Source organism: Octopus bimaculoides, chromosome 1 (assembly GCF_046866305.1).
Source record: "Octopus bimaculoides isolate indiv1 chromosome 1, ASM4686630v1, whole genome shotgun sequence".
Lineage (NCBI taxonomy): Eukaryota > Metazoa > Mollusca > Cephalopoda > Octopoda > Octopodidae > Octopus > Octopus bimaculoides.
The window spans coordinates 133,299,963-133,324,361 of NC_142928.1; the positions used below are offsets into that span (position 1 = coordinate 133,299,963).

Here is a 24,399-nt window from a genome sequence, read left to right on the forward strand (position 1 = left end):
ATCTTCAGGTGGAGAAAAACTGGAGCGAGGTGGCGAGCAAGATGATGGCCATAACCCAGACCTGGTCTGGGAGGACGTTATCTTTTCTAGGAAGGGCCGAGGTTGCTCAGGTGTTTATAGCATCAGTGATAACCTACCGCCTAACCGTCGTGCCTTACCCCAGTTTGTGGCTGACCAAGTTGGGAACGGATCCTTTTCTGATTTTTGTGGAAAGGGAAAACGCCACTTGTGAGGCGCTCCATCTGCTGCCAAAAACCATTAAAGGGTGGACTGGGGATGCTTTGGCTGATGATGCGCAAGTACATGCTGAGGCTGAGACATCTCTGGTGCTTCCTGGATGGTGAACAGGTGTGGTCACCGCATGCCAAGCAACTCTTTCCACAACTGAAGTCCCTCAGGGACTTAGGTACATGGATCAAGCGGAGACTTAGGATGGGAGAATGGCAGAGGGAGTGCAGACAAGCACTTACTCTGTTCTCTCGGGCGAGCAATACCGGCAGCGAGGTTACCACTGTGGATTTTTATAGAGGGTTGGTAGAGTATAAGTCCAACGATATCCTGGGGGAGACTCTGGGCTTCGATGGGGAGCAACTGACCAACCTGTTCGGAAGGGCATTCGGGCCGAGGTATCTGGATAACTTCCAGAAATCCTTGGCTTGGTTGTGCTACTGATCGGCCTTACTGGTTCGAGAGAGGTTGTCTAGACACGGTTTTGACACCTCCCCCACATGCCCAAGGTGCGGGCGCACCATTGAAACTGTCGCACACGCCTTCGTACACTGTGAGGAGTTGAGGGAGTTGATAACTTATATCGAACAACTGATGTCAGATGCAGAGAGAGTACGGCTCTCGACTGAGTCCATGATTAAGATCGTACCACCTTCTTACTTCAACAAGGAAAAGAAGGCATCTTTTTTCTGCGTAGTAGCCATACTGAAAGAAACGGTATGGACGACACGAGCGAAAGGGATTGGGACAGGTCACTTCATCTCCGGACACGGGTTGGTAAGTTATTTCAACTTCTACCTGTCGTGAAAGATCTGTCTGGAGAAAAGGTGCCTGTCGCAAAGTACATTAGGAAAAAGATGGATGTCTGTAGTAAGGAAGCTGAGGATGAATGGGGCAGTGCTAGCATAGCCGGTCAAGGCGAAAAGAAAGAAAAAAAAACAAAAGAAAAAACCTGGAGGGTTAACCATAAAAAATAACCCGGAACATTATTTTATAAATTTTTAACTGTATATAATTTTATTTCATCCTTTTATCCGATTTTTTCCATTTCATTGTGACCCAAACCATTTGTAAGAATGTAAGTGTTCGTCTCTTGTAGTGTCCCCTCTATGTATACCTTTATAGGTAAATAAAGAAATTATTTGGTTCCAGACCTAAGATCTAATCACTGACCACATTACAGCGACCTCCATCTTCGTCGCTACCATCATGTCTCTCACCAACCTCGTCAACATCTATACAGCACCAACACACTGACTGGTTCTAACACATCGCTGTTCGTGAGGTTTCTTCACCAGGGTTAACAGCTAGCATACAACCCACGCAGATGTATGTAGCTATATAGATAAATGTCTTATCAACCACTTCCATTTATCATTCATTATGTGTACGTACGCGTGGCCACGTTAAAAGTATATAAAGACACAGCCTTGTTCCATGTATTTCTTTACACCGTGTTCCCGTCAAATGATATTACAGCCTTCTCAGTCGAGTCACATTAGATGGAATACAACCTATCCATCTATAAATCTTCATTACAAAAGTCTGTAAAGTTGACAAACGAGGAAGTGCTGAATAAAATACCATGCAGGATCTATTTTTAATCCGCTAGATTTCGAATTCAAATCCCGTAGGGATATACATTACTTTTTGTCTCTCTACGGTCAATTAAATAATTACTAGTAACATATAAGTGACTATCAATTCAACTCCTTATCTCTCTTGATTTTATTTTGCCTAAGAAACCCTTCCATGATGTTTGTTTATATTTGTGGTGATGGTGAGAGTAAGGAAACATTTGCAAACTTCTGTTTAGAGTTATCTCCCTTCATTATTGCGGCTACCGACTCCAAAGAAATATTTTATATTTGTAAATTACTTTGAATAAATGACTTCTGAGAATGATTTTTCCTTTGCTGATAGAGTAACCAAATGTGTATTGGATCACTATGAAAAGTGCATTTCGCGACGCGGTAAACCTCGAATGGAAAGAGAATGGACATTATTAGCAGCTGTCGTTATGGTAAAACGATCAGGTTCTGTCCGTTTTTTTTTTCATGTTTTCAATTAATTTTTATTATTTACGTTTGCAATGCAATTCCTTAATCTCTAATCTCTGACTTCATAAAAACTGTAGCTCCTATCTATGATCGTACCATTACACTCCTCTTATGCATAATCGATAGATCACATGTGTTTTCAAAAAAGAAGTTATTTTGGTTAATGTTTAACCGTTATTTTTATCAGTCTTTCGAAAATAATTTATCTTCTGAAATTATTATCATTTAATACAGAAATTCTGTATAATTTTTTAGCTAGGTAGAAAGACTCTAAAGTTTAGATACGTAGGGAAACTGGGTTGGGAAATTCGAGTCTTTCGCTTCAGACTGATGTAAAAATAAGTTCGTGCGGGAATCGAAACCGAGTTGCAAATTTGGCTTATGGAGGAAGGAGGCTTACTTTTATACTTCGTCGTGTACCACTCGGCAGATCGTTCTTTTAAGATAGTGAGGTACAAGCGAGAGCTATTAAATACATATAATATTGACCCACGATTTCAACAACCTGAAAGATATTGGTAACGAGCTCAGATTTTACTTCGAGACGTCTATCTGGAATGGAAATATTTGGAAATACCAAACTGAATCCATTCATGTGTAAACAAACAGCAAGTTAGCATGTCAACATGTTTACAATTACAATATTATAGTATACCCATCATATGTTCCACCACGTTACAACACTCGCTACTAAGCAGTAGGTAATGTTTATAATAGAATGGAAGGCTTATGATACATGTGGAGTATCTCCTCCCATTATAATTATTTTTGTAATTTCAAGGAGCTGGAACGGGTCACCAATTTGTAACGTCCATGCGAAGCGAGGTGACGAGAATGGCTCCTTAGTAGATCACATGGTTGATACAATAAATATAAATAGAATAATGCATATATGTGCCAGAGGGAAAAAAGTGACACAACCAGGTAGAATGATTAAGAGAAGATTTATTGATATGTTAACATGTGTGATTGTGTGTGCGTCATATATGCAGAATAATAGACAGACCGTCGTAAGATGTATGCGTGTGTATGTAGGCATAGACGTATGCGTGTTAAGAATGCATATTTATAGCTAGGTACAGAGAAAGTATTTCTGTTTGCATGAAATTTCACTGGTGAACAAACAAACGTATTTTGTGAAGGTCTGTTTGTTAGTGGTTGCAAGAATTTTAAGTATCCTCTCAGTATTATGTCCAGATTAAAAGAGGTACCAGTTGCTAGAATATGGATGGTATTTATATGTGTGTGTGTGTGTGTATAAAGAATTTTTAACCCTTTAGGCGCAGAAGTGGCTGTGTGGTAAGTAGCTTGCTTACCAACCACATGGTTCTGGGTTCAGTCCCACTGCGTGGCACCTTGGACAAGTGTCTTCTACTATAGCCTCGGGCCGACCAAAGCCTTGTGAGTGGATTTGGTAGACGGAAACTGAAAGAAGCCCGTCGTATATTTGTATATATATGTATGTGTGTTTGTGTGTCTGTTTGTCTCCCCACCATCGCTTGACAACCGATGCTGGTGTGTTTACGTCCCCGTAACTTAGCAGTTTGGCAAAAGAGACCGATAGAATAAGTACTAGGCTTACAAAGAATAAGTCCTGGGGTCGATTTGTTTGACGAAAGGCGGTGCTCCAGCATGGCTGCAGTCAAATGACTGAAACAAGTAAAAGAGTAAAAGAAAAGAGTTTAGCATTCAGATTACTTTTTCAACTCACCTAGATTGGCCAGGCTGTTTGGTCCCAAGTCAGCTCTGCTGGCCACAGCATTTTCTCCATTCTGCTCATGCTCTTACCTGTCTCCTCCACATTGTTCTAAACATCTTTCTTAAATCATCTTCCCACTTGACTGGAAGTCATCTGAGTGGTCTTTTCGCATCGCTTTGAATTAATCCTGTCTTATCTCATAACTTCAAAATTTCAGTGACATGATATATTTTTGGAATGACATTGTAGGGTTGGTGTGAGAGGCCAGTTCCAGCAAGTTTGAACATAAAACAGGTAGAATATTTGGGCCAGATACAGCAGGTTTAAATGCTAAAGAGTTAATAAGGGATTATCAATCTGGAGAAAATACTTGAGCTCTCTGCTAATACAAACATCAGGCTAACAAAAGATTTTTTTGATTGATATAGAACTCTTGGAAATCCTAAGATGAGATCGGAAGTTGAAGCCCATTACTAAGTTAATATAGTATGTTTTCACAGAATGATATACAAGAAAAGGCATAAATAATGGGCTTTATACATTTATTTATTTGTGCATTATAGACGTACAGCTGTTTCTCATGTGCTTTTTAGGTGCGTTCATGGTTCTCTTTACTCAATTGGTTGATTGATAAATTGAAAAAAGTGAACAACCATTAAAGACACTATTGTCTTCGGTGTCTGCATATCAAGTGCCAAAGTAAATGAAAACAAAAGTAATAAAAATATGGAAAGAGGAGAAAAGAAGAAAGAGAAAGAAGAAACTAAGAAGGAGAGGGGCAGGAAGCTGGTCACTGTTGTATCTCTATGGAGCTAGGTCATTCTTTTCTAGTCATCAGCCTTAGTCTATTGTAGTCTCTTACTATGGTTGATTAGTATCACCATAAGGTATTGAAATTTGATACCCACCCACTCCTCTAGTGGTCATCTTTTGGTGAAATTTTATGATATGTAGGTCATTGCTTTTGGATTATTACTACAATAGTGAGTAAAGAAAATTATGAACACACCTTGTGCCCGTGGCATGTGTAAGGACTTTCGAGCGAGATCGTTGCCAGTGACCCTGGACTGGCTCTTGTGCGGGTGGCACATAAAATACACCATTTTGAGCGTGGCTGTTGCCAGTACCACCTGACTGGCCTTCGTGCCGGTGGCACATAAAAAGCACCCACTACACTCTCTGAGTGGTTGGTGTTAGGAAGGGCATCCAGCTGTAGAAACTCTGCCAAATCAGATTGGAGCCGGGTGTAGCCATCCGGTTTCACCAGTCCTCAGTCAAATCGTCCAACCCATGCTAGCATGGAAAGCGGATGTTAAACGACGATGATGATGATGATGAAGGTAATTCAAAAGTCCCTTTATCATTAATATAAACTAACAGCCAAGATCATTTGAGTTTCTTAATGTATGTCTTGTCTCTATTCCTCCCTCACCTCCAGTCTCTTCACTACTGCATTCATCAACCTTCTCACTGCATTTATTAACCACCCTTGATCACAGCAACATTTGATGCTATGGCTCAAAGATACCAGGGTAGCTAATCTCACTGCTCCATAGCTGATCTATTCACTATAAATTAGCAAAAGTAGTGTCAGAAGCATATGCAAACAAAATTGTAGCAAAATAAAAAATATATTTTGTATATCATTCAAATGTCAAAAAAAATATATTATTCCTTGAGAAAGGGAAAAATATCTTGTAATAATTGCAATATCCAACAATATTAGATATAGAATTTACAATATCTTTAAAATATTACAGTTCTATATCTAAGATATGAGGAATTATTTACATTATTTACATTTGACGGATATTTGTCCTCATCTTGTTTGTTGTTAACACAACGTTTCGGCTGATATACCCTCCAACCTTCGGGCATATGGCGTAGTGGTTAAGAGCGAGGGCTACTAACTCCAAGATTCCGAGTTCGATTCACGGCAGTGACCTGATTAATAATAGTAATAATAATAATAATATAATAATAGTAACATCGTTAGGAATGAGAACCCAGGTTCAAAATTTCCCCAAGACACCTGACGAAGGCTGGAGGGTATATCAGCCGAAATGTTGTGTTAACAACAAACAAGATGAGGACAAATATCCGTCAAATGTAAATAATGTAAATAATCTTTAACATATGTTATTAACTTGTGGAATAACAATTTTTGGATTGGTTTCAATTTTCAGATGGAGAAATAAATCTCAAAGCTGTTGCCTTAGGAACAGGAACCAAATGTATTGGGCAATCCAAAATAAGTAAAAATGGTAAATATCAATCTAAGAAAATATTTTACTTTTAATCTCTTACAGGCATAAGTTACATATGTCTTTTTCCTTCTGTCTTTCACTTGTTTCAGTCATTGGACTGCAGCCATGCTGGGGCACCATTTTGAAGAGTTTAGACAAAAAATCACTGCCCCCAGTACCTATTTTTAAATTTGGTACTATTCTATCACTCCCTTGTTCTGAACCACTAAGTTTTAGAGGGACGTAAACAAACCAACACCAGTTGTCAAGTACAACATTCTACTTGAAGCCTCTGATGATAGAGAGGAGGAAGGGACATATAGCTTAGAAGACAATTGGAAGTTCCTGCAGGACAATTTACTGGGTGCCACTGACCAAATCTGTGGTTGGTGCAAAGTCCCAGCCAGGCCAAGGGTGACTTGGTGGTAGAACAAGGAAGTGGACAGTGCTATAAAAGCAAATAGACAAGTCTGGAAGGACTGAAAAGCAAAGCATTATATCAAGGAGGCTAGGTGACAGGTTTACATTGCAAAAAGAATAGCGGAAAGTAAGAAGCTTGCCAATGTTATGCAGCATGAGGATCAGAGGCAGGAGGTGTTCAGGATTGCAAAGCAGTTTATCAAAGAGAATAGAGATGTGGTAGGTGAGAAATGTGTTCAAATGGATAATGGTATGCTTGCGCTTAGTGACTCAGAGAAGAAAGATGCATGGAGATCCATTACGAAAGATTGTTAAATGTGGAGAATGATTGGGAGAAGGAGAGTCTTTCAAATATTGAACCATTGAGGGACCAGCCATCAGAGTTGATAGCAGTATAATAGATAAGGCAGTTAAAAAAATGAAGAATGGCAAAGCTCCTGGACCATCAGGTATCACTGCCGAGATGATTAAAATATCAGGTGGTGTAGGATACAGCCTAGTCACTCACATAGTTAATCAGGTTATTCAGAAAGGCTTCATCCCCAGAGACTGGTGTAGCAGTATTATAGTCAGCTGCTACAAGAGTAAAGGTGATGCCTTAGATAGAAACAACTACAGAGGTATCAAACTGCTGCACCAGATCATGAAAATTATAGAGAGAGCTATATCTCAACTAATTAGGGATAGAATTAAACTAGATGAGATGCAGTTTGGTTTTGTTCCAGGGAGAAGTACCACAGATGTCAACTTCATAGTCACTCAGTTGCAAGAAAAGTATTTGGCCAAAAGTAAACCATTGTACTTAGCCTTCATCGACCTGAAGAAAACTTTCGACAGCATTCCCTGCTCTCTTATTTGGTGGTCTCTAAGAAAACTAGAAGTAGAGGAGTGGCTTGTTAGAGCTGTTGAAGCCATGTACAATGATGCTATCATTAAGGTGAGAGTTGGCCTTGAATACAGTGATGAATTTAGCGTACAGGTTGGAATACACCTGGGATCAGTTCTTAGTCCACTCTTATTCATCATGGTTCTCCAGGCTATAACAGATAAATTCAAAACTGGATGCCCATGGGAACTACTATATGCTGATGATCTTGCTCTTATTGCAGATCCTGAAGCAGAATCGGAGAAGTTTCAGGTTTGGAAACAAAACCTGGAATCAAAGGGCCTTAAAGTTAACCTAGCTAAGACTAAAGTTTTTGTTAGCGAGAAAGGAAATAAGACTCTCATTGCAGCTGGTAAACGGCCCTGCTCAATATGTAGGAAAGGAATTGGACGTAATTCCATTTGCTGCATCAAGTGTAAGCTATGAACACATAAGAGACGCAGTGGAATCGCAGGTAATTTATCAGATAAGGTCGCTTTAATGTGTGGCAGATGCGCAGGAACAATAAGTACTAAGAACACAAGAGACTTATACTCTCTCAAATGCCCAGGAGGCTCTCTTGAGGTAATAGATAGTTTCTGTTATTTAGGTGACCAAATTAGTAACAGTGGTGGATGCTCTGAAAGTATTGTTACTAGAATAAGAATAGGATGGAGGAAGTTCAGAGAACTTCTACCTCTGTTGGCAGCAAAAGGACTCTCTCTCAGAGTGAAAGGTAGATTGTATGATGCTTGTGTGTGAATGGGTATGTTACATGGTAGTGAGACATGGGCTCTGACTGCAGAGGACATGTGTAGACTGAAGAGGAATGAAGGTAGTATGCTTCGTTGGATTTGCAACATCAAAATGCATGACCAACAAAGCACAACTGTGTTGAGAGAAAAGTTAGGCATAAAAGGGATTAAATGTGGTATGCAGGAGAGGAGATTGCATTGGTTTGGACATGTGATGCGTGTGAGTGAAGACGGCTATATACAGAAATGTCTGTCACTGAAAATGGATGGTACCTGTGGGAGACCCAGGAAGACATGGGATGAAGTGGTGAGGACTGATCTTAGGATGTTGGGGCTCATGAAGGAAATGACAATGGACCAAGATGTTTGGTGATATGAAGTTCTAGAGAAGACCCATCCATGAAACTGAGTGCTAGAAGAGTTGTGTCCCCCCCCCCCCACCACCACATGTAACAACACACTTTTCACCCACTCTACCTTAAAAAACAGAACTACATCTCCTCTTCTAACTGCATCTTTCTCTTCCTCACATTTCCTCTTCATGAATTGTGATTGTTTTCCAATCCCCTTTCTTGCCCTCACTGCCCTACCCACTGTATCACTGCTCCCCCTACCCCCTACTCCCAACATCCCACCCTATTTTTCTACCCAGGTTCTGTACTCAGATCCTTGTTAATGATGAGTATGCCCTAGCATAATACCATCTCTCTTCTGCTCTCTCTTACCCTTTTCCTGTTTTCTACTCTCTCTCTTTCCCTTGGTCACTTTCTCTCTCTTGTTTTTCCTCTGACTAGGTAACCAAGTGTTTCTGGTCTCTTTTTTTGTACCCCTCTCTCTCTCTCTCTCTCTCTCTCTCTCTCTCTCTATATATATATATATATATATATATATATATATATATATATATACACACATACATACACATACATACACACACACACACAGCATGGAATTTTGTCAGTGAACAGGTTGTGGTCTCAAAGCGACGAAAATATTTTGGCAAATTAAATTTGAATTTTGGAGTGAATCTAACGGCTTTTGTGTCTTTCTTAAATGGCTTATAAACACCTTCCACGCTGCAATTGTTTTTGTTCCAGCATACGATCTCAGATCAGGTCACTTGCTATGCAAGTACATCTCCGTAATATATATATATATATATATATATATATATATCATTTTAACGATGCGTACTGCCTTAATTCTTCGAAACACCGGGGTTTTAATGGTGGCAGCTGATGAAGGGGATGTTTCTATGTGGCCTGCTTGTTTGTTGCACCTTGTTTACCATTTTGTCCATGTTCTTTTGCCACGTCATGTACCCAGTTATGTATCTATATGTACATGTGGATGAACGTATATACGTACATGTACATATATATGCATATACTCATATATTGTTTGTATCACGACAGAACGCACGCGTTAACCCTTATACAGTAAGTTTTAACTATTTTTCTAACGCGACTCTCTCTATCTCTTTCTCTATCTCCCCCTCTCATTCTTCCCTCTACTGTTCTTCGCCTCTCCCTGTCACTACTATCTCTCTCTCGCTGCTCGTCCTTCGCCTCCCACTGTTACTACTACTATCTCTCTCCCTCTCTACCTCTCGTTGCTCATTTTCGTTCTTGGACTCCTCAAGCTCGCACGTACGTCTTTGCCCCTCCTGTTCGTGCTTCGCAGCGTTCAATACATACACACTTCACGTTTGGTTGTACAGCCTTTTTGTTTGTTTATTTCACCGTTTCGCTTTCTTGTCTTGTTTTCCATCCGCCACTACCCTCCACGAAAACAATTTAATTTGTGTTCGTGGGAAGAACCATTTTAACGATGCATACTGCCTTAATTCTTCGAAATGCCGGGGTTTTAATGGTGGCAGCTGATGAAGGGGATGTTTCTATGTGGCCTGCTTGTTTGTTGCACCTTGTTTAACATTTTGTCCATGTTCTTTTGTCACGTCATGTACCCAGTTATGTATCTATATGTACATGTGGATGGACGTATATACATACATGTACATATATATGCATATACTCATATATTGTTTATATATATATATATATATATATATATATATATATATACACATATATATATATATATATATATATATATATATATATATATATATATATATATACATATATATATATATATGCCTCTCTAATTCTCTGTTACACACTAACCTTTCATCATCTGATACTGGATCACCACCTCTAAAAAAATGCTATGAGGATGTTACTAACCTCTTTTGGGAAGAAGTTTTTTTATAGTGTGTGAGCGCTTTCGCTAAGCCTTGTCAGACACATATATATGTATATATACATATATCTAACAAATCTATTCACAAGACTTTGGTTGTGTTGGAACCATAGTACAAGACACTTACCCTGGATGCCACACTGTGGGACTGAACCCAAGACCACATATTTGGGATGAAAGTTTCTTAACCAAACAGCCACACCTGCACCTATTCACACAACCACACTTGTGTCTGTGCTTATTTGCTGTATTAATAAAGGTAAGGTGGCATTTTGGTGAATTTTGTAAATTCACATGTTGTTGGAGCAGATTACAATTAACTACAGAACTTAGGAGTAGCAGCAGAAATATATTTCTTAGCTAACCAAACAGGTGTCTTTCTTTAGACCATACCAGCACTATAAGCTGTAAAGTGATTTGGACCTATGACCATGTCTTCAGATGATTATTTATGTTATGGTGTGGCCACTAGCATAGCTAGAGTATGTCCTGCCCAGGGCGGCCCTTCTGTTTGCTACCCCCGGACCCCACAAAAAACACCTATTGCCTACAGTAGACCCAAAAGTGCTGCCCCCTACCGCCCCCACCCCAGCTACGCTAGTGGATATGGCTGTGTGGTTAAGAAGCTTGCTTTGCAATTCCATGTGGTTTTGGGTTCAGTTCTACTGTGTAGCATCTTAAGTAAATGTGTTCTACTGTAGCCCCAGGTCCACCAATGTCTTCTGAGTGAATCTGAGGGATGGAAACTACATGGAAGCTTGTTGTGTGTGTGCATGTGCATGTGTGTTTGTCTGTGTCTGTCTCCTGTTCCACCACTTAACAACTGGTGTTGGTTTGTTTATGTCCCTATAACTTAGCAGTTCAGTAGAAGAGACCAATAGAATAAGCACCAGACTTAAAAATAAGTATTGTGATCAATCTGTTTGACTAAAACCATTGAAGGCAGTGCCTTCAGCTTAACCACACCCCAGTGATGCAAATAAGTAAAAAGCCAAAGATAAAAGATATAATAAAATTGTCATTAAAATATGTAACATCTGGTTTGATTTGTTAAAATTGATTCAGCTCCTAGCTTAATATATATTTTCTAGGTGATGTCCTTAATGACAGTCATGCTGAAGTTATAGCAAGGAGAGCATTTCTTCGGTAATTATTTGTTTTAGTTACTCTTGATTGATTTTATAACTCTGTCTTACAAATTACTCAGTGATATTAATAAATGACAATGTGATTACTATATGATACCATTGATTGTTCTAGATGCAGGGGAGTAGCAAAGTGTAAGGGTAATTTTCTGGCAAACTGTGTTCCCTAACTGGTTTTAATCCTTTACTGGAGCTATTTTGCCACCTTCTCCTCTCTAATACAACCCCACTTATTTAGTTGTAGGATCTTTTTCTTTTTCTGTCTTACAACTTACTTGATCTCACTAGTGCATGAAAAAGCACCTAGTACATGGTGTAAGGTGACTGGCATTAGGAGGGGCATCCAGCTGTAGAAACCATCCCAAAGTTAACAATGGAGCTTGGTGCAACCTATCAAACTGTCCAATCCATGGGAAACAGACTTTAAATGATGATGATAATGATGCTAATATCCTCAAGAAAGACATGAACATCACAGCTTCTCATTTCTCCTAAACACTAAAGCTTTGTGCAAGTGTAATAAATTGATACTTCTAGCTTCAGGATTGAAGAATATCACAAATACCTAAAATTCTCATCTGTGTTCCTCTTTACTAGGGACTGAACACTCATTTATTATCATGCATTTAGAAACCATTATAAATAAACTCATAATATTGCATAAGCTTCATAATGTTAATGTTTTCTTTAGATCAATAATGATGGGATATTTAGAGAAAATAAGCTTTATAACAATTCTGTAATGTTACCTAGTTTATTATATCACTTTCACATTTTTTGTTTGTTTTATTCCAGAAACTTTTTTGTTGTTTAACCTTAATTCGGTTCTCACCAACTTCTCTTTTTGTATATTAGCAACTACATTGTTCAATGTATTCTTTTTTTTTAAGACAGTAACTTTGTTGCTATTTCTGACAGATTGATGTTTTAAAACATTTGTGATAATTAGTTCACCTCTTATAAAGTATCTCTGTAGGTTTGTTAATTCCTGACTGCATTTGCAAATTCTATCTCTGATTGTAAACCATTAGACAGATATTAATCCATATTTTTTTCAATTTATTGGTGGAATAAGACAAACAGAATTAAGTCCTTGCATAATAATAGAATACAATATCAGTGATTGTATATGAGCAAAGCACCCACACTCTGAGAGTGTGAATGCTTTGCTATCTTTGACAGTGTGGAAAATTGTCATGTCCTTTCAATACTGGACCTTTTGCGACTGCCTCTTGTTCTATGATACAAACTTCCTGTTTTAAAGAAATCCAAATTAAAAAGTTCCATTAAAATGTCATGTGGATTTATGTTCCAACACCAACTGAATTATAACAGTTATTTTACTGAATTTTTCATTGCTTTCAAAATTTATTGAAATAAACACAGTGTATTTCAACAGAAATATAGTAACAAGAAAGCTAATAAAAGATGATTTTAAACTTTAACTGAGTTTAACTCCATAGTAAATAAATACATGACCAGACATGGGGACATGCACCTTTGCAGCATGTTGCTGCATTCACCATTTGTTGGTATATTCCTGGTTACCTCCCAGGTAACCCATCAAGTAGAATCCCTGTCAGTCTCCATCTCCATAATATTACCTCCGCATCTACTGTGACCATGTAGCATGTGATCAACATGTGCTGTCAATCCAGCTGGATGCAAGGTGAAGAGACCACAGCAAACAGGGTCTAACTTGGAAAATTGAGCAACATGGCCAAACAGTCTGAATCATATAAGTAACAGGACATGTCCCAGTTTCTGAGTGAAGTCGTTGGTTGGATACAAAATCCAACCAACTGTAACCCTTAACCCTGCAAAGGGTCCTGGAACCAAAGGAGTTTAAATTTCTACAACAGTGTCCAAGTCTTGCACCTATAGAGCAGGATAGGGAGGATCAGAGACCTAAAACCCTAAACTTTTGTCCTCCTGTGCATATATCAGCAGCACCAAACACCCTTGTCCATGAATGCACAACTGCACAAGCAAGTCCAAGTCTTTTTAGGACTTTAGACTCAGCTAATGCTGCTATGAATCTCACTGCTGAAATGGTCAACAACTTTGACATTCTCACCTGCAACAGAGACAGACAAAGTGGAGTCCTCCAAGAAGCCAACAAAGGACTGGAGTTTCATCTTGACCCAAGAGACTCTAAGGCCAAATGGTTCTGTTTCCTCATTCAGTGAAAGGAGAGCACTCCTTAAGACATCCAAAGACTCAGTAAGAATAAGTACATCATTAGCAAAATCTAGGTCTATAATCCTAGTTTCACCAATCAGTGCACCACAACTTGCTTGAGCCACCATTCAGCCAAGTATCCAGGCTATGCAGGCATTGAACAGATGCAAAATATCCTATCTTCTTTTTACTAAAGAGATGGGAGCCACAGAGACAAAAAGTTTGACTAATATTTTATGGTGGGTGGCAGGGCTGAATATTTGTCAGTTTGAGAACCCCTGCTCATTGATGCCTTTTTAAAATTCATATCTAACCTAAAAATGCACTGTCTGACACACAACAAACTAAACACATTATTTAATCAACTCTTTACTCTTACTCTCTTTTTTACTCTTTTACTTGTCTCAGTCATTTGACTGCGGCCATGCTGGAGCACCGCCTTTTAGTCGAGCAAATCGACCCCAGGACTTATTCTTTGTAAGCCTAGAAGTTATTCTATTGGTCTCTTTTGCCGAACCGCTAAGTTACGGGGACGTAAACACACCAGCATCAGTTGTCAAGCAATGTTGGGGGGACAAAGACAGACACACAAAAACATATACATACACATACATACATACATACATATATATATATATATATTTCATTTTCATTTTATCTAGTTTCAGCTCATGAGCTGTGGCCATGCTGGGGCACCGCCATATATATACATATATACGACGGGCTTCTTTCAGTTTCCGTCTATCAAATCCACTCACAAGGCTTTGGTCAGCCCGAGGCTATAGTAGAAGACACTTGCCCAAAGTGTCACGCAGTGGGACTGAACCCAGAACCATGTGGTTGGTAAGCAAGCTACTTACCACACAGCCACTCCTATGCCTAAATACTTTTCCAAATTATATCGTAGAATTCTGAAACTTTCACTTTTGTACTCTCACCAATAACTAATCTCAAAGTATTTAAACTGAACCATAACAATTTTAGCATCGTACCCACAATCAGAGAAGGCTGAAATGGTTATGGGCACTCTTTCTTTCTCTCTTCATCCTCCCTCTTTGTCTACACCTTTTCTCCTTATTTCTTTGTATTCTTTTTATCTCTCCACTTCCTCTTATTCCTCATTCTCCCATTTCTTCCTGTTCTGTACTTCACTTCCCTTCTTTCTCATCTCCCTCTTTTTACCCTTTTCCTTCTTCTTTTCTTCCTCTTTCTTCTCCTCATTTCAACCCCCACTCCACTGTACTTCCTCCTTATCTTTTATCTCTCCCACAACTAATTCTAAACTCCTTAGGTAACCAATGAATATAGGCTTTACATACTATGATATACTATTGTATATCTATATTACTTAAACAATTTCCTCACTTGCAGGTTCCTTTATCACGAGATATCATTGGTTTATAATGGTGAAGAGAGTGAAGTGTTTGTGTTGCCAGCTTCAAAAGCACACAATCAATGTCTGCTTAAAAATAATGTTGAATTTCAATTTTTCATGAGCAGTACACCATGTAAGTATTATGTATCTTCATCACCATCATCAACACCATCACAATTGTCAAAACCACCACCACCACCACCACCACCATCATCGTCGTCGTCATCATTTTGACCTGTTTTTCATACTTGCATGGGTTGGGTTGGTCTTCTTCAGCACAGTATCTCACCAATGGTTGCAGCCCCTTCTTTGACTGTAGCTATTATCAGTTCTCAGTAAACTGAGACTTGTTTGGTGAAATTTATATTCCTTGGATGTCTTATTGTTCTACAGCATAATTCTTCTTGATCCTGAATTTTGTTATAGGTTAGAAATGGTCTACTACTCAGGGTCTGTGGCAGTCACTGCTGAGTGTGAATGGCAATTTTAGGAATGATTTCTCATTGCTCTTACTAATGAAATGGGTGGATCATTTCAAATTGATAAGGTCAGTTGTGGCTTTGCTTTCTTTAGCTGTGTAAATGGTATTGGTGGATTACTATGTGCTGTTGATGTGTTGTGGTGCACTGAGTTGAAGTGTTGTAGGTGTCAGTGGATGTGGGGCATGGATTGTAGTTGGAGGATTTTAAGCTGAGTCAGATTTGTTGTTCAGTTGCTGTAGCAATTCATTTGAAGACTATTAATTTAAAAGGGTTTTGTATGCAGGCAAGATGAAATGTTTCCTGCTTTTTTATTAAGAACATTTGTTATTAGCTTCTTCATAACTCATAGATTATATCTGTTACTTCATCTGTTGTACATTTTAGACTTGGATGCTTCATCTTATGGAAGAATCCTTTTAGTCACTAGAGAAATTTAGACAGTGGACGAGTGACCAAGACCTTTGGCATTATGCCGTGCTTGAGAAGACCCATCAAGCCAAGTAAAATCATAGTCATGGCAAATAGTGATGTCATGCAATTGGCACCTGTGCCAGTGGCATATAAAAGCACTCATTACACTCTCGGAGTGGTTGGTGTTAGGAAGGGCATCCAACTGTAGAAACCATGCCAGATCAGACTGGAGTCTGGTGCAGCCTTCCAGCTTACAAGCCCTGGTAAAACTACCCAACTCATACCAGCATGGACAATGGAGAGTAAATGGCGGCAGAGGAGGGGGAAGAAGAAGAAGAAGAAGAAGTAGTAGTAGTAGTAGTAGTAGTAGTAGTCGTTGTCGTTGTCAAATTGTTTTTTTCTGTTTGTGAGCAAGGCTATATATTGCATATACCTGGATTGAAGGTGTTTCTGGTGAGGTACATGTATAATTTCAGGGCTCCATTAGTATCTGTGACATCATTTCTGCATACCAGTTCATTCTCATGCAACAGTTGGTTGTGCATCTTAAGTTACAAAGATGTTTGAGTGATACAGTGGTTAAAAGTTTGTAATCTTATGTTACCCAGACAACTGTAGTTAACTTTCGTTATATTTCAATTAAAATCTTTTAGTATCTATGGCATCAACATCATAAGAGATTTAATTGATATCTTGAATGCTACATTTCCTTAAACAGGTGGTGATGCTTCCATATTCCCAATGATGCCTGAAGATACATTCTCTAGGATTGGAGAGGTCTGTGTAAATGTTCCAAGCCACACAAACTCTTTAGAGGAGGATCAAATCAAACAAACAGCTGAAGAACCAATTGCTAAAAAATTTAAAATTGATGATGGCATGTGTGAAAGCTCATGTGAAAGACTTCAGTTTCCTGGAAAAGATAATGTGAGTTATATTTACAGATCTGTTATCCCGAATACTCCATGTCAATAATGTAAGAGCATTTCAAACAAAGCCTAGATTGGGAATAAAAGGAATTTAGTGTGCAAACAGAAAACCCCTCAGGCTCTATCATCATTTTCCCTATATTTGCTTCCTCTTGATGGGATGGGATCTGGGCAGGATGTTTTCACATAACGTTTTATGGTTGGATGCACTTCCACATTCTAACCCTTTTAGTCACTGTTTATGACATGGAAATACATTGTACTTATTGTTAAAACAGAGATATATACTTCATTAATTGATGATAACCTGGTGTATCTATCAAAGATATACATGGAGTGTAGAATGTTACATTAAAACAATATCAAAAGATAAATTTAGTCAAAGCTGAAATATAGTTAGGAGTAAACATTTGAAAATTTCTGTAACATCTGTGAAATGGTATTGTACATTATACAAGAAAAAGATCTTTAGATGGATAATAATTGGTTTACTAAAAATAGCAATGATTAGCTAAATATGGAGATTATACTACACAGATACTTGAAGATGTAGACAGGTTCTGCCATTTAGTTGAAATAATTATTACCAGAGGTGAATTTCATTAAAAAAAATATTGTAACTTGGGTAAGAATTATATGGAAAAAGCTTAAGGGACTGTTACCTTAGCTGGCAAGGAATATCTTATTTTGCATAAGGAGCATAATGCCATATAATAGTGAAGCTTGGACAATGAGCATAGAAACCTTTAGTGGATGGAAAGAAATGAACTGAAGGTAATCCATTGTATGTACCATGTCAATTTACAAAAAAAAATCGAGTAAAGTGAATTGAGAAAGTGGCTTGGTATCAGTGCCAGAGGGACTATACAGGCAAGTAAAATCTATTGAATCCAGTTTATGGTCAAGTACTTGTCTCTTTAAAACTTATATACATAAGTCTGTTTCCTTATTGTCTTTAGTTATAAGGTGTTGTCTTTTTTCATTAAGTTTCATCTCTTCAAATGAACCCTCAGTTTCAGCAATTTCAACTGAAATATTCCAGCTTTCTACAAGGAAGCACTAATTTCTTGTGTATGATATAAAATACCTCTTCTGAAGAAAGTAATTCATTTAAATGAAAAACTTTCTTTTTCAGAAAACTTACACTGTTTTGGCCAGTGTTGTATCATAATAATTTACTGTTCATGCTACAGATTCTGTTCATGCTACAGATTCTGTTCATTGCAAGTTTTGTCTACTTTCATGTCACTTAAAATGACTTTAACATTCTAGAATTAATAATATTGTATTTCAGGTGAAACATTTGACAGATTCATCATTTGCTTTGGCTGAAGACATTTTTCGAACAGGTGCCAAGTGTGTGCCCTTTGGAAAACAAGATACCTATGAACCAGGAATTAACTATCATTGCATAAATGCTCTCAGGATTAAGCCAGGCCGAGGGGACCGTACACTTAGCATGTCTTGCAGTGATAAAATTGCCAGATGGAATTTTCTGGGATGTCAAGGTGCTTTGTTGAGCCACTTCCTTTTCGAACCAATTTACTTCAAGTCTTTTATTATTGCAAAGTAGGTGCTATGTATTTTATTCACTTGTTTTTACTGTTTTGCATCCATTTTCCAATGGGATGGTTTTTTCGTAAATTTGAGTACTGTTGGAGCAGTTGTTTTTACAGTTGGGCAATCTTCCTATCCTTATTACTCTCTGGGGCACAAATCTCTCATCTTTTATCATATATTTTATTCTTTTCGGAACTGTAAATCTATTATCTATAACCTATCTTTGCTAAACTAGACACTATATTCCAGCATTGTTCTAAAAGGGGACGTCTGCATGTGCATGGAATCCATTCACATCTCTTCCCTAAATATTAATAAAGGCTTCTCCTTAGTCTGATTCAAAGTTTCTCTTCATCATTTCTATAAGTTAATCTTATGTCTATATATCTATTCTACTCTTCAAGCTCCTCCAACCACCACTTGTTATTTTCTTTTCTTTCATCTTTGAAGACATTTATCAGACTTCATCTCTGTTTAAAATCATCGTCTTCAATAATTTCAAAGTATACAACTCGTATTCACTTTGACATATATCCAAAACAGACATCTCTGGCACAGAGGCTGAAATATTTGCAGATGTTAGTCTTCTATTCTGATTAGGCCCAAGAAACAAAACATCAACACTCTTGACTTCTTTCTTATCTTCTTTCAGCCTTTACCTTTCACCTAGCCAGCACCATTTCTGCACACATGAGACTGTCTGACAATTATAACAACTCTCACATTTTTCAACTGTACAGCATACTCTTCTCTCAACAAAACAGACTCAGAAAAGCAATAACCATTGTAAGAATGATGGGAGAACACAGAGAAGATAAAAGTATATTTTTAAGCTAGTGATTGCAACATTTTAATGATTTATGTAGTTTAGAATGTTTGTGTTAGACATAAAGTTGCACAAGCTACATATTTCATAGCACACTGCAGCTATGATCTGTGCATCTCTAAGCGGTTTTATAATTTCAGTAATTTATAGATTGGGGCCTGGTGTAGCCATCTGGTTCGCCAGTCCTCAGTCAAATCGTCCAACCCATGCTAGCATGGAAAGCAGACGTTAAACGATGATGATGATGATAAAGATGGTTATTGTTCTTCTTGCTTAACCCCCACTTCACGCTTAATCAAATAGACCTATAGTTAAAGACCTTTCAGTCAGCCTGTCTTTTATTCACCTATTGTGTGATTTTCATTTATTAATATGGGATATAAAGGAGATTTGGTTGCTATTTCTACCAGATTAAGCAATCATGTAAAATCTCTCCTGCTCAAGTACATATGATTTATAGATGTGATGTATGTAGGCTGTTATGGTCAGACAGCATTGACTCTATTGACAGTAGTCTGTTAATCATGCATTTCTCCAGAGCATTACTGATATAAGTGAAATGGATTTTACAATGTGTAAACTTGCCTTGCAATATATATATATGTGTGTGTGTGTGTGTGTGTGTGTGTGTGTGTGTGGGTGTGTGGAAAGAAGGGATGTATTTCCATGCAGGAAAAAATATAGGAGAATTTTTTTTTTGAAAATGCACCTGAATTTGAAAAACTTGTAATTGTTTTTAAATAAATTTATTTACATACATACCAAACTAGTTTCAACAATTTTTTTGTTTATCAGTGGTATAAACATTTATTAAACAATGGGATTTTATAAATTGTAAATTGCAAAGTAGAAAGCATGTATATAATTAAATTCAATGACGGGGTAGATAATATCAAAAATGATTGGCAAAGAATATAAAATGTGGATTATTAAAATTTTGGTCATGTTGAGTTAAGAGAGAGAAATAAGAAAAGAAGAGAATAAAAAAGGTTTTTTTTTTTTTACAGTTTCTGTCATCTTGTGTTTGATTTTTTTTTTCTGTCGTGTACAAGGCTTTTCACTTGTAATGGAGTGTTTTGGAATCAGTGTATTTATAAGTTTTTCTGTGAACAGATCTAATTTTTGATTCGTCATAATTCTGATGATGTCTTATTCTTTCTGGTGGTCAAGTTTGGTGTTCTGCCTGGTTGACTTCTCTGTAGGGAATGGTCATCAACCGTTCCATTTGGTTGATTCTCTTAAAGGGTCAGTGTTTTTTTTTTTCCTGAGGGCCTGGTTCTGATCAGAGGTAAAATTTCATTGGTCTAGAGATAGATGACATCAGCAACTGGTGTTTGAGAAGGTGTATGGTGTTATTGTATAGTGATTTGGAGTTGTGGTTTCGAAATCCAAGGGGAAGATTGTTACTAAATTATGTCTGTTGTATCTGGGGTTTTTTGTGAAGAAATTAAGTTTTTCTTCTTTTTAGTGTTTTTTCTTCTTTATAAAGGATATTTAGCTGTGGCTTATATTTTTTAATGAGTATGCTTTCCTTATTCAATCAGAATTGGGTTGAATTGTTTCTGGTGCATTGATAGAGAGGGAAGATTTAATATTTCAGGTTTATGTTTGTGGGGCATTGGTCTAGGTGTTTGCTTATGGGAATTTTCCTAGTTGTGGGGTCCTGGATTTGTTGCCTGTGTACCATCAGTCTGTCACTCAAGGTCAAACTAGTTCGACCTATGTAGTCTCCATCACACCCACCACATTTGAGGACACAGATTAAGTTCTTCAATGCACAGGTGCAGTGATTTTTATGGTGAAATGCTCCACAGACATAAACCCGAAATGCCAAATCTTCCCTCTCTATCAATGCATTGGAAACAATTCAACCCAATTCAGATTGAATAAGGAAAGCATACTCATTAAAAAATATAGACCACAGCTAAATATCCTTCAGAAAGAAGAAAAAACACTAAAAAGAAAGAAAAAAAAATCAGTTTCTCCACAAAAAAACAACCAGATACAACAGACATAATTTAGTAACAGTCTTCCCCTTGGCTTTCGAAACCACAACTCCAAATCACTTTACAATAACACCATACAGCCTTGTACACGACAGAAAAAAAACACAATCAAACACATGACAGAAATTGTAAAAAAAAAACCTTTTTATTCTCTTCTTTTCTTATTTCTCTCTCTTAACCCAACATGGCCAAACTTTTAATAATCCACATTTTTTATATTCTTCACCGATCATTTTTGATATTATCTACCCCTGCCATTGAATTTTGTGAACGTTTAATCATTTAAGCATGTTTTTTACTTTGCAATTTACAATTTATAAAATCCCATTGTTTAATAAATGTTTATACCACTGATAAACAAAAAATTGTTGGAACTAATTTGGTATGTATGTAAATAAATTTATTTAAAAAGAATTACAAGTTTTTCAAATTCAGGTGCATCTTAAAAAAAAATTCTCCTACACACACACACACACACACACACACACAAACACACACACACACACACACACACACACACACACACACACACACTTCCAACTGTTTATATGTTTCTACTCAATGTTATATCTATTTTCCCACTCAGTACCTCCACTTGGTGTTGTGTGTCAGCCCCAGCTTGATATTATGTATTTCTCCATTCAATATTGTACATACGTTCCAATTTAATTTAGAATATTTTCTGGTTATCTTGATCATGTTTTAGGTGTCCATTCAGTATTGATGCTGCCCACAGAGCTCTTATGGGAAGATTTGAAACACAAGCTGAATCACTTCATTTACCTGAAAGTTATCTCATGAACAAACCAAATATTTTACAGTCCTCTCTCTCATTTGCTGACAATAAAAACAACTCCAAGACTGGTAAATTGAAAGAAAATGTTATTCCATGTAGTACAAGTAAGTAAATGATAAAGCAAACAAAATACAAAATCAAACTGCAAACAAGTGAAAGAAATTGACTAACATCAGGTATCTGTATTTCCTGTTTGACTATTTATTATCAGCAATATCAATCATGGGATTTTAGCTTTTGGTATTAGCAATGTAAAGAGAAACAACTTCTATTGGGTGTAGATGGCTCAGCCAAAAAATGATAAATTCATTGAGTTGATAGAAAATTAAAAGGGCAGAACCGATTCTTATTAGTAACAAGTTAGACAAATATCTTCTACCATTGCCTCAGGGTTTCCAATACTATGTGAGTAGAATTTGGTAAACAGAAACTGTCAAGCTCATTATGAATGAATGAATAAGTGTGTGTGTGTGTGTATGCATGCGCACGCACACACCTGTGTGTGCATGTATGTATGTATGTATGTAAGTATCTGTGTGAATCATCACTGTTTAATGTCTTTCTTAAACAATGATGATGATGATATATGTATATACACACACACAAGTGGGTGCTGAAAAGTTCCTGGCTCTGGGTAAAATAAAATACAGGAGGAGCAGTTAATTATGATTTTATTCAGCATATTCCTCTCTCAGGTTCACAACACTTATTGCAGTGGTCCTTCAGTTTTTCTAAGCCCTGTAAAAGAACTTAGAAGGTTGGGCCTCCAACCAAGCCTTTCACAATACCCTAAAAGCCAGGAACATTTCAGCACCTGCCTCATATATATATATACACATGTGTGATATAATTATCTGTAACCTAATGCCATAAAGTGTTCTCCGATGAGCCATTGTTGTTGAGCATCTGATAAATGTACTTAGAATACCCATTGTAGTGTTCTAAACAACCATAATGGTGAAATGTGTGTAGGAACTATAATATAAACTAGTTTTTATCCTTATTTCTTCTAAACACGTGCGTGTGTAATGTATGTCTTGTGCTAATATATATCATCAGCAAAAAATGTAATCATCATTGAGAAATCTGAAACACACCTTCATATGAAATCCTATGCAATATTTGTGCTGTACTGAATGACAGATACTCCCTTGACACTTTAACTATCAGAAATGCTATGAATTCACTACTGACCCATTAGAAATCTAACTAACAATGCTATTGTTCACAAATTATGAAATAAACTAAATAAATGCTAAATGAACAACATCAACAACAAAAATGAACAACTTTTACTGTGGAGTATTAAAACTGATTAAATATTTGATGTTAACAGTTAGGTTTTTCAGAAATATAAGTTGAAACCCTTTTGGAATTTGGCCCTGGTTTAAGGTATTATTTTACTGGGCCCACAGTCATAAATTTAAACACTACAGTGCTTTGTTATAGTATGTCCTTAAGTACTACCTGTTTCAGTTGATCTAACAGGAATAAGGTACCATTTTTATTTCAAAAAATTTGGTATTTACATAACAAACTCTAGTATGGATAAAAATTTATAAAAATAAGAAGGAAAAATAAAATAAATAAATAAATAAAAGAATGGTATTGATTTCTACCATGTTTCAGAATTTGTCTTCTTTTTGCAGCAATAATTTGGTATAAGAATGGTGCAAATGCAACTGAAGAAATTGCAGTGAATGGCAGAAAGCAAGGTGCAACATTGAAATCGATAAATAACTGCTCAGCCCAGTTAGTAATTAAACATATTCAAAATATAAATCATTGTTTCTTACAATCCTAAATGGCGAGACAGTAACATGATCATCATTGTTTTATCATTTTAACATCCACTTTTACATGTTCATATTGGGTGGACAGAATTTATTGAAGCAGATTTTCTATGGTTAGATGCCTCTCCTGTCACCAACTCTTATCTATTTCCAAGCAAAGTGATATTTCAATATGACCAAGCATGTTTTCATGGAAGGTAGTCCATGAAGGACTACTCGTGTGATGGTGACATTCATTTGCGACTATCACATGAAGTCAGGGCAAGGAGACAGTAGTACATACATAAATGCATGCATGCACACTCACACACACTCAGGGCTATAGTAAAAGACACTTTCCCAAAGTGCCACACAGTGTAT

At 37.2% G+C, this 24,399-nt stretch overlaps 1 protein-coding gene across 3 annotated transcripts in view; it reads left to right on the forward strand.

The window, feature by feature from the left end:
• Window positions 1–1,992: 1,992 nt before the first annotated feature.
• The window catches only part of LOC106874675 (tRNA-specific adenosine deaminase 1), a 30,038-nt gene continuing 7,631 nt past the window's right edge, over window positions 1,993–24,399 (forward strand). Inside the window, exons 1-8 of one of the 3 annotated variants that reach the window (XM_014922476.3) lie at window positions 1,993–2,264; window positions 6,174–6,251; window positions 11,627–11,681; window positions 15,233–15,369; window positions 16,848–17,056; window positions 18,353–18,627; window positions 22,157–22,350; window positions 23,896–23,998. In XM_014922476.3, the coding sequence (XP_014777962.1) occupies window positions 2,117–2,264; window positions 6,174–6,251; window positions 11,627–11,681; window positions 15,233–15,369; window positions 16,848–17,056; window positions 18,353–18,627; window positions 22,157–22,350; window positions 23,896–23,998 (1,199 nt within the window). In that variant the 5' untranslated portion in view covers window positions 1,993–2,116. The remainder of the gene's footprint in view (window positions 2,265–6,173; window positions 6,252–11,626; window positions 11,682–15,232; window positions 15,370–16,847; window positions 17,057–18,352; window positions 18,628–22,156; window positions 22,351–23,895; window positions 23,999–24,399) is intronic. The other 2 variants (XM_014922477.3, XM_052970741.2) reach the window with 2 other exon arrangements.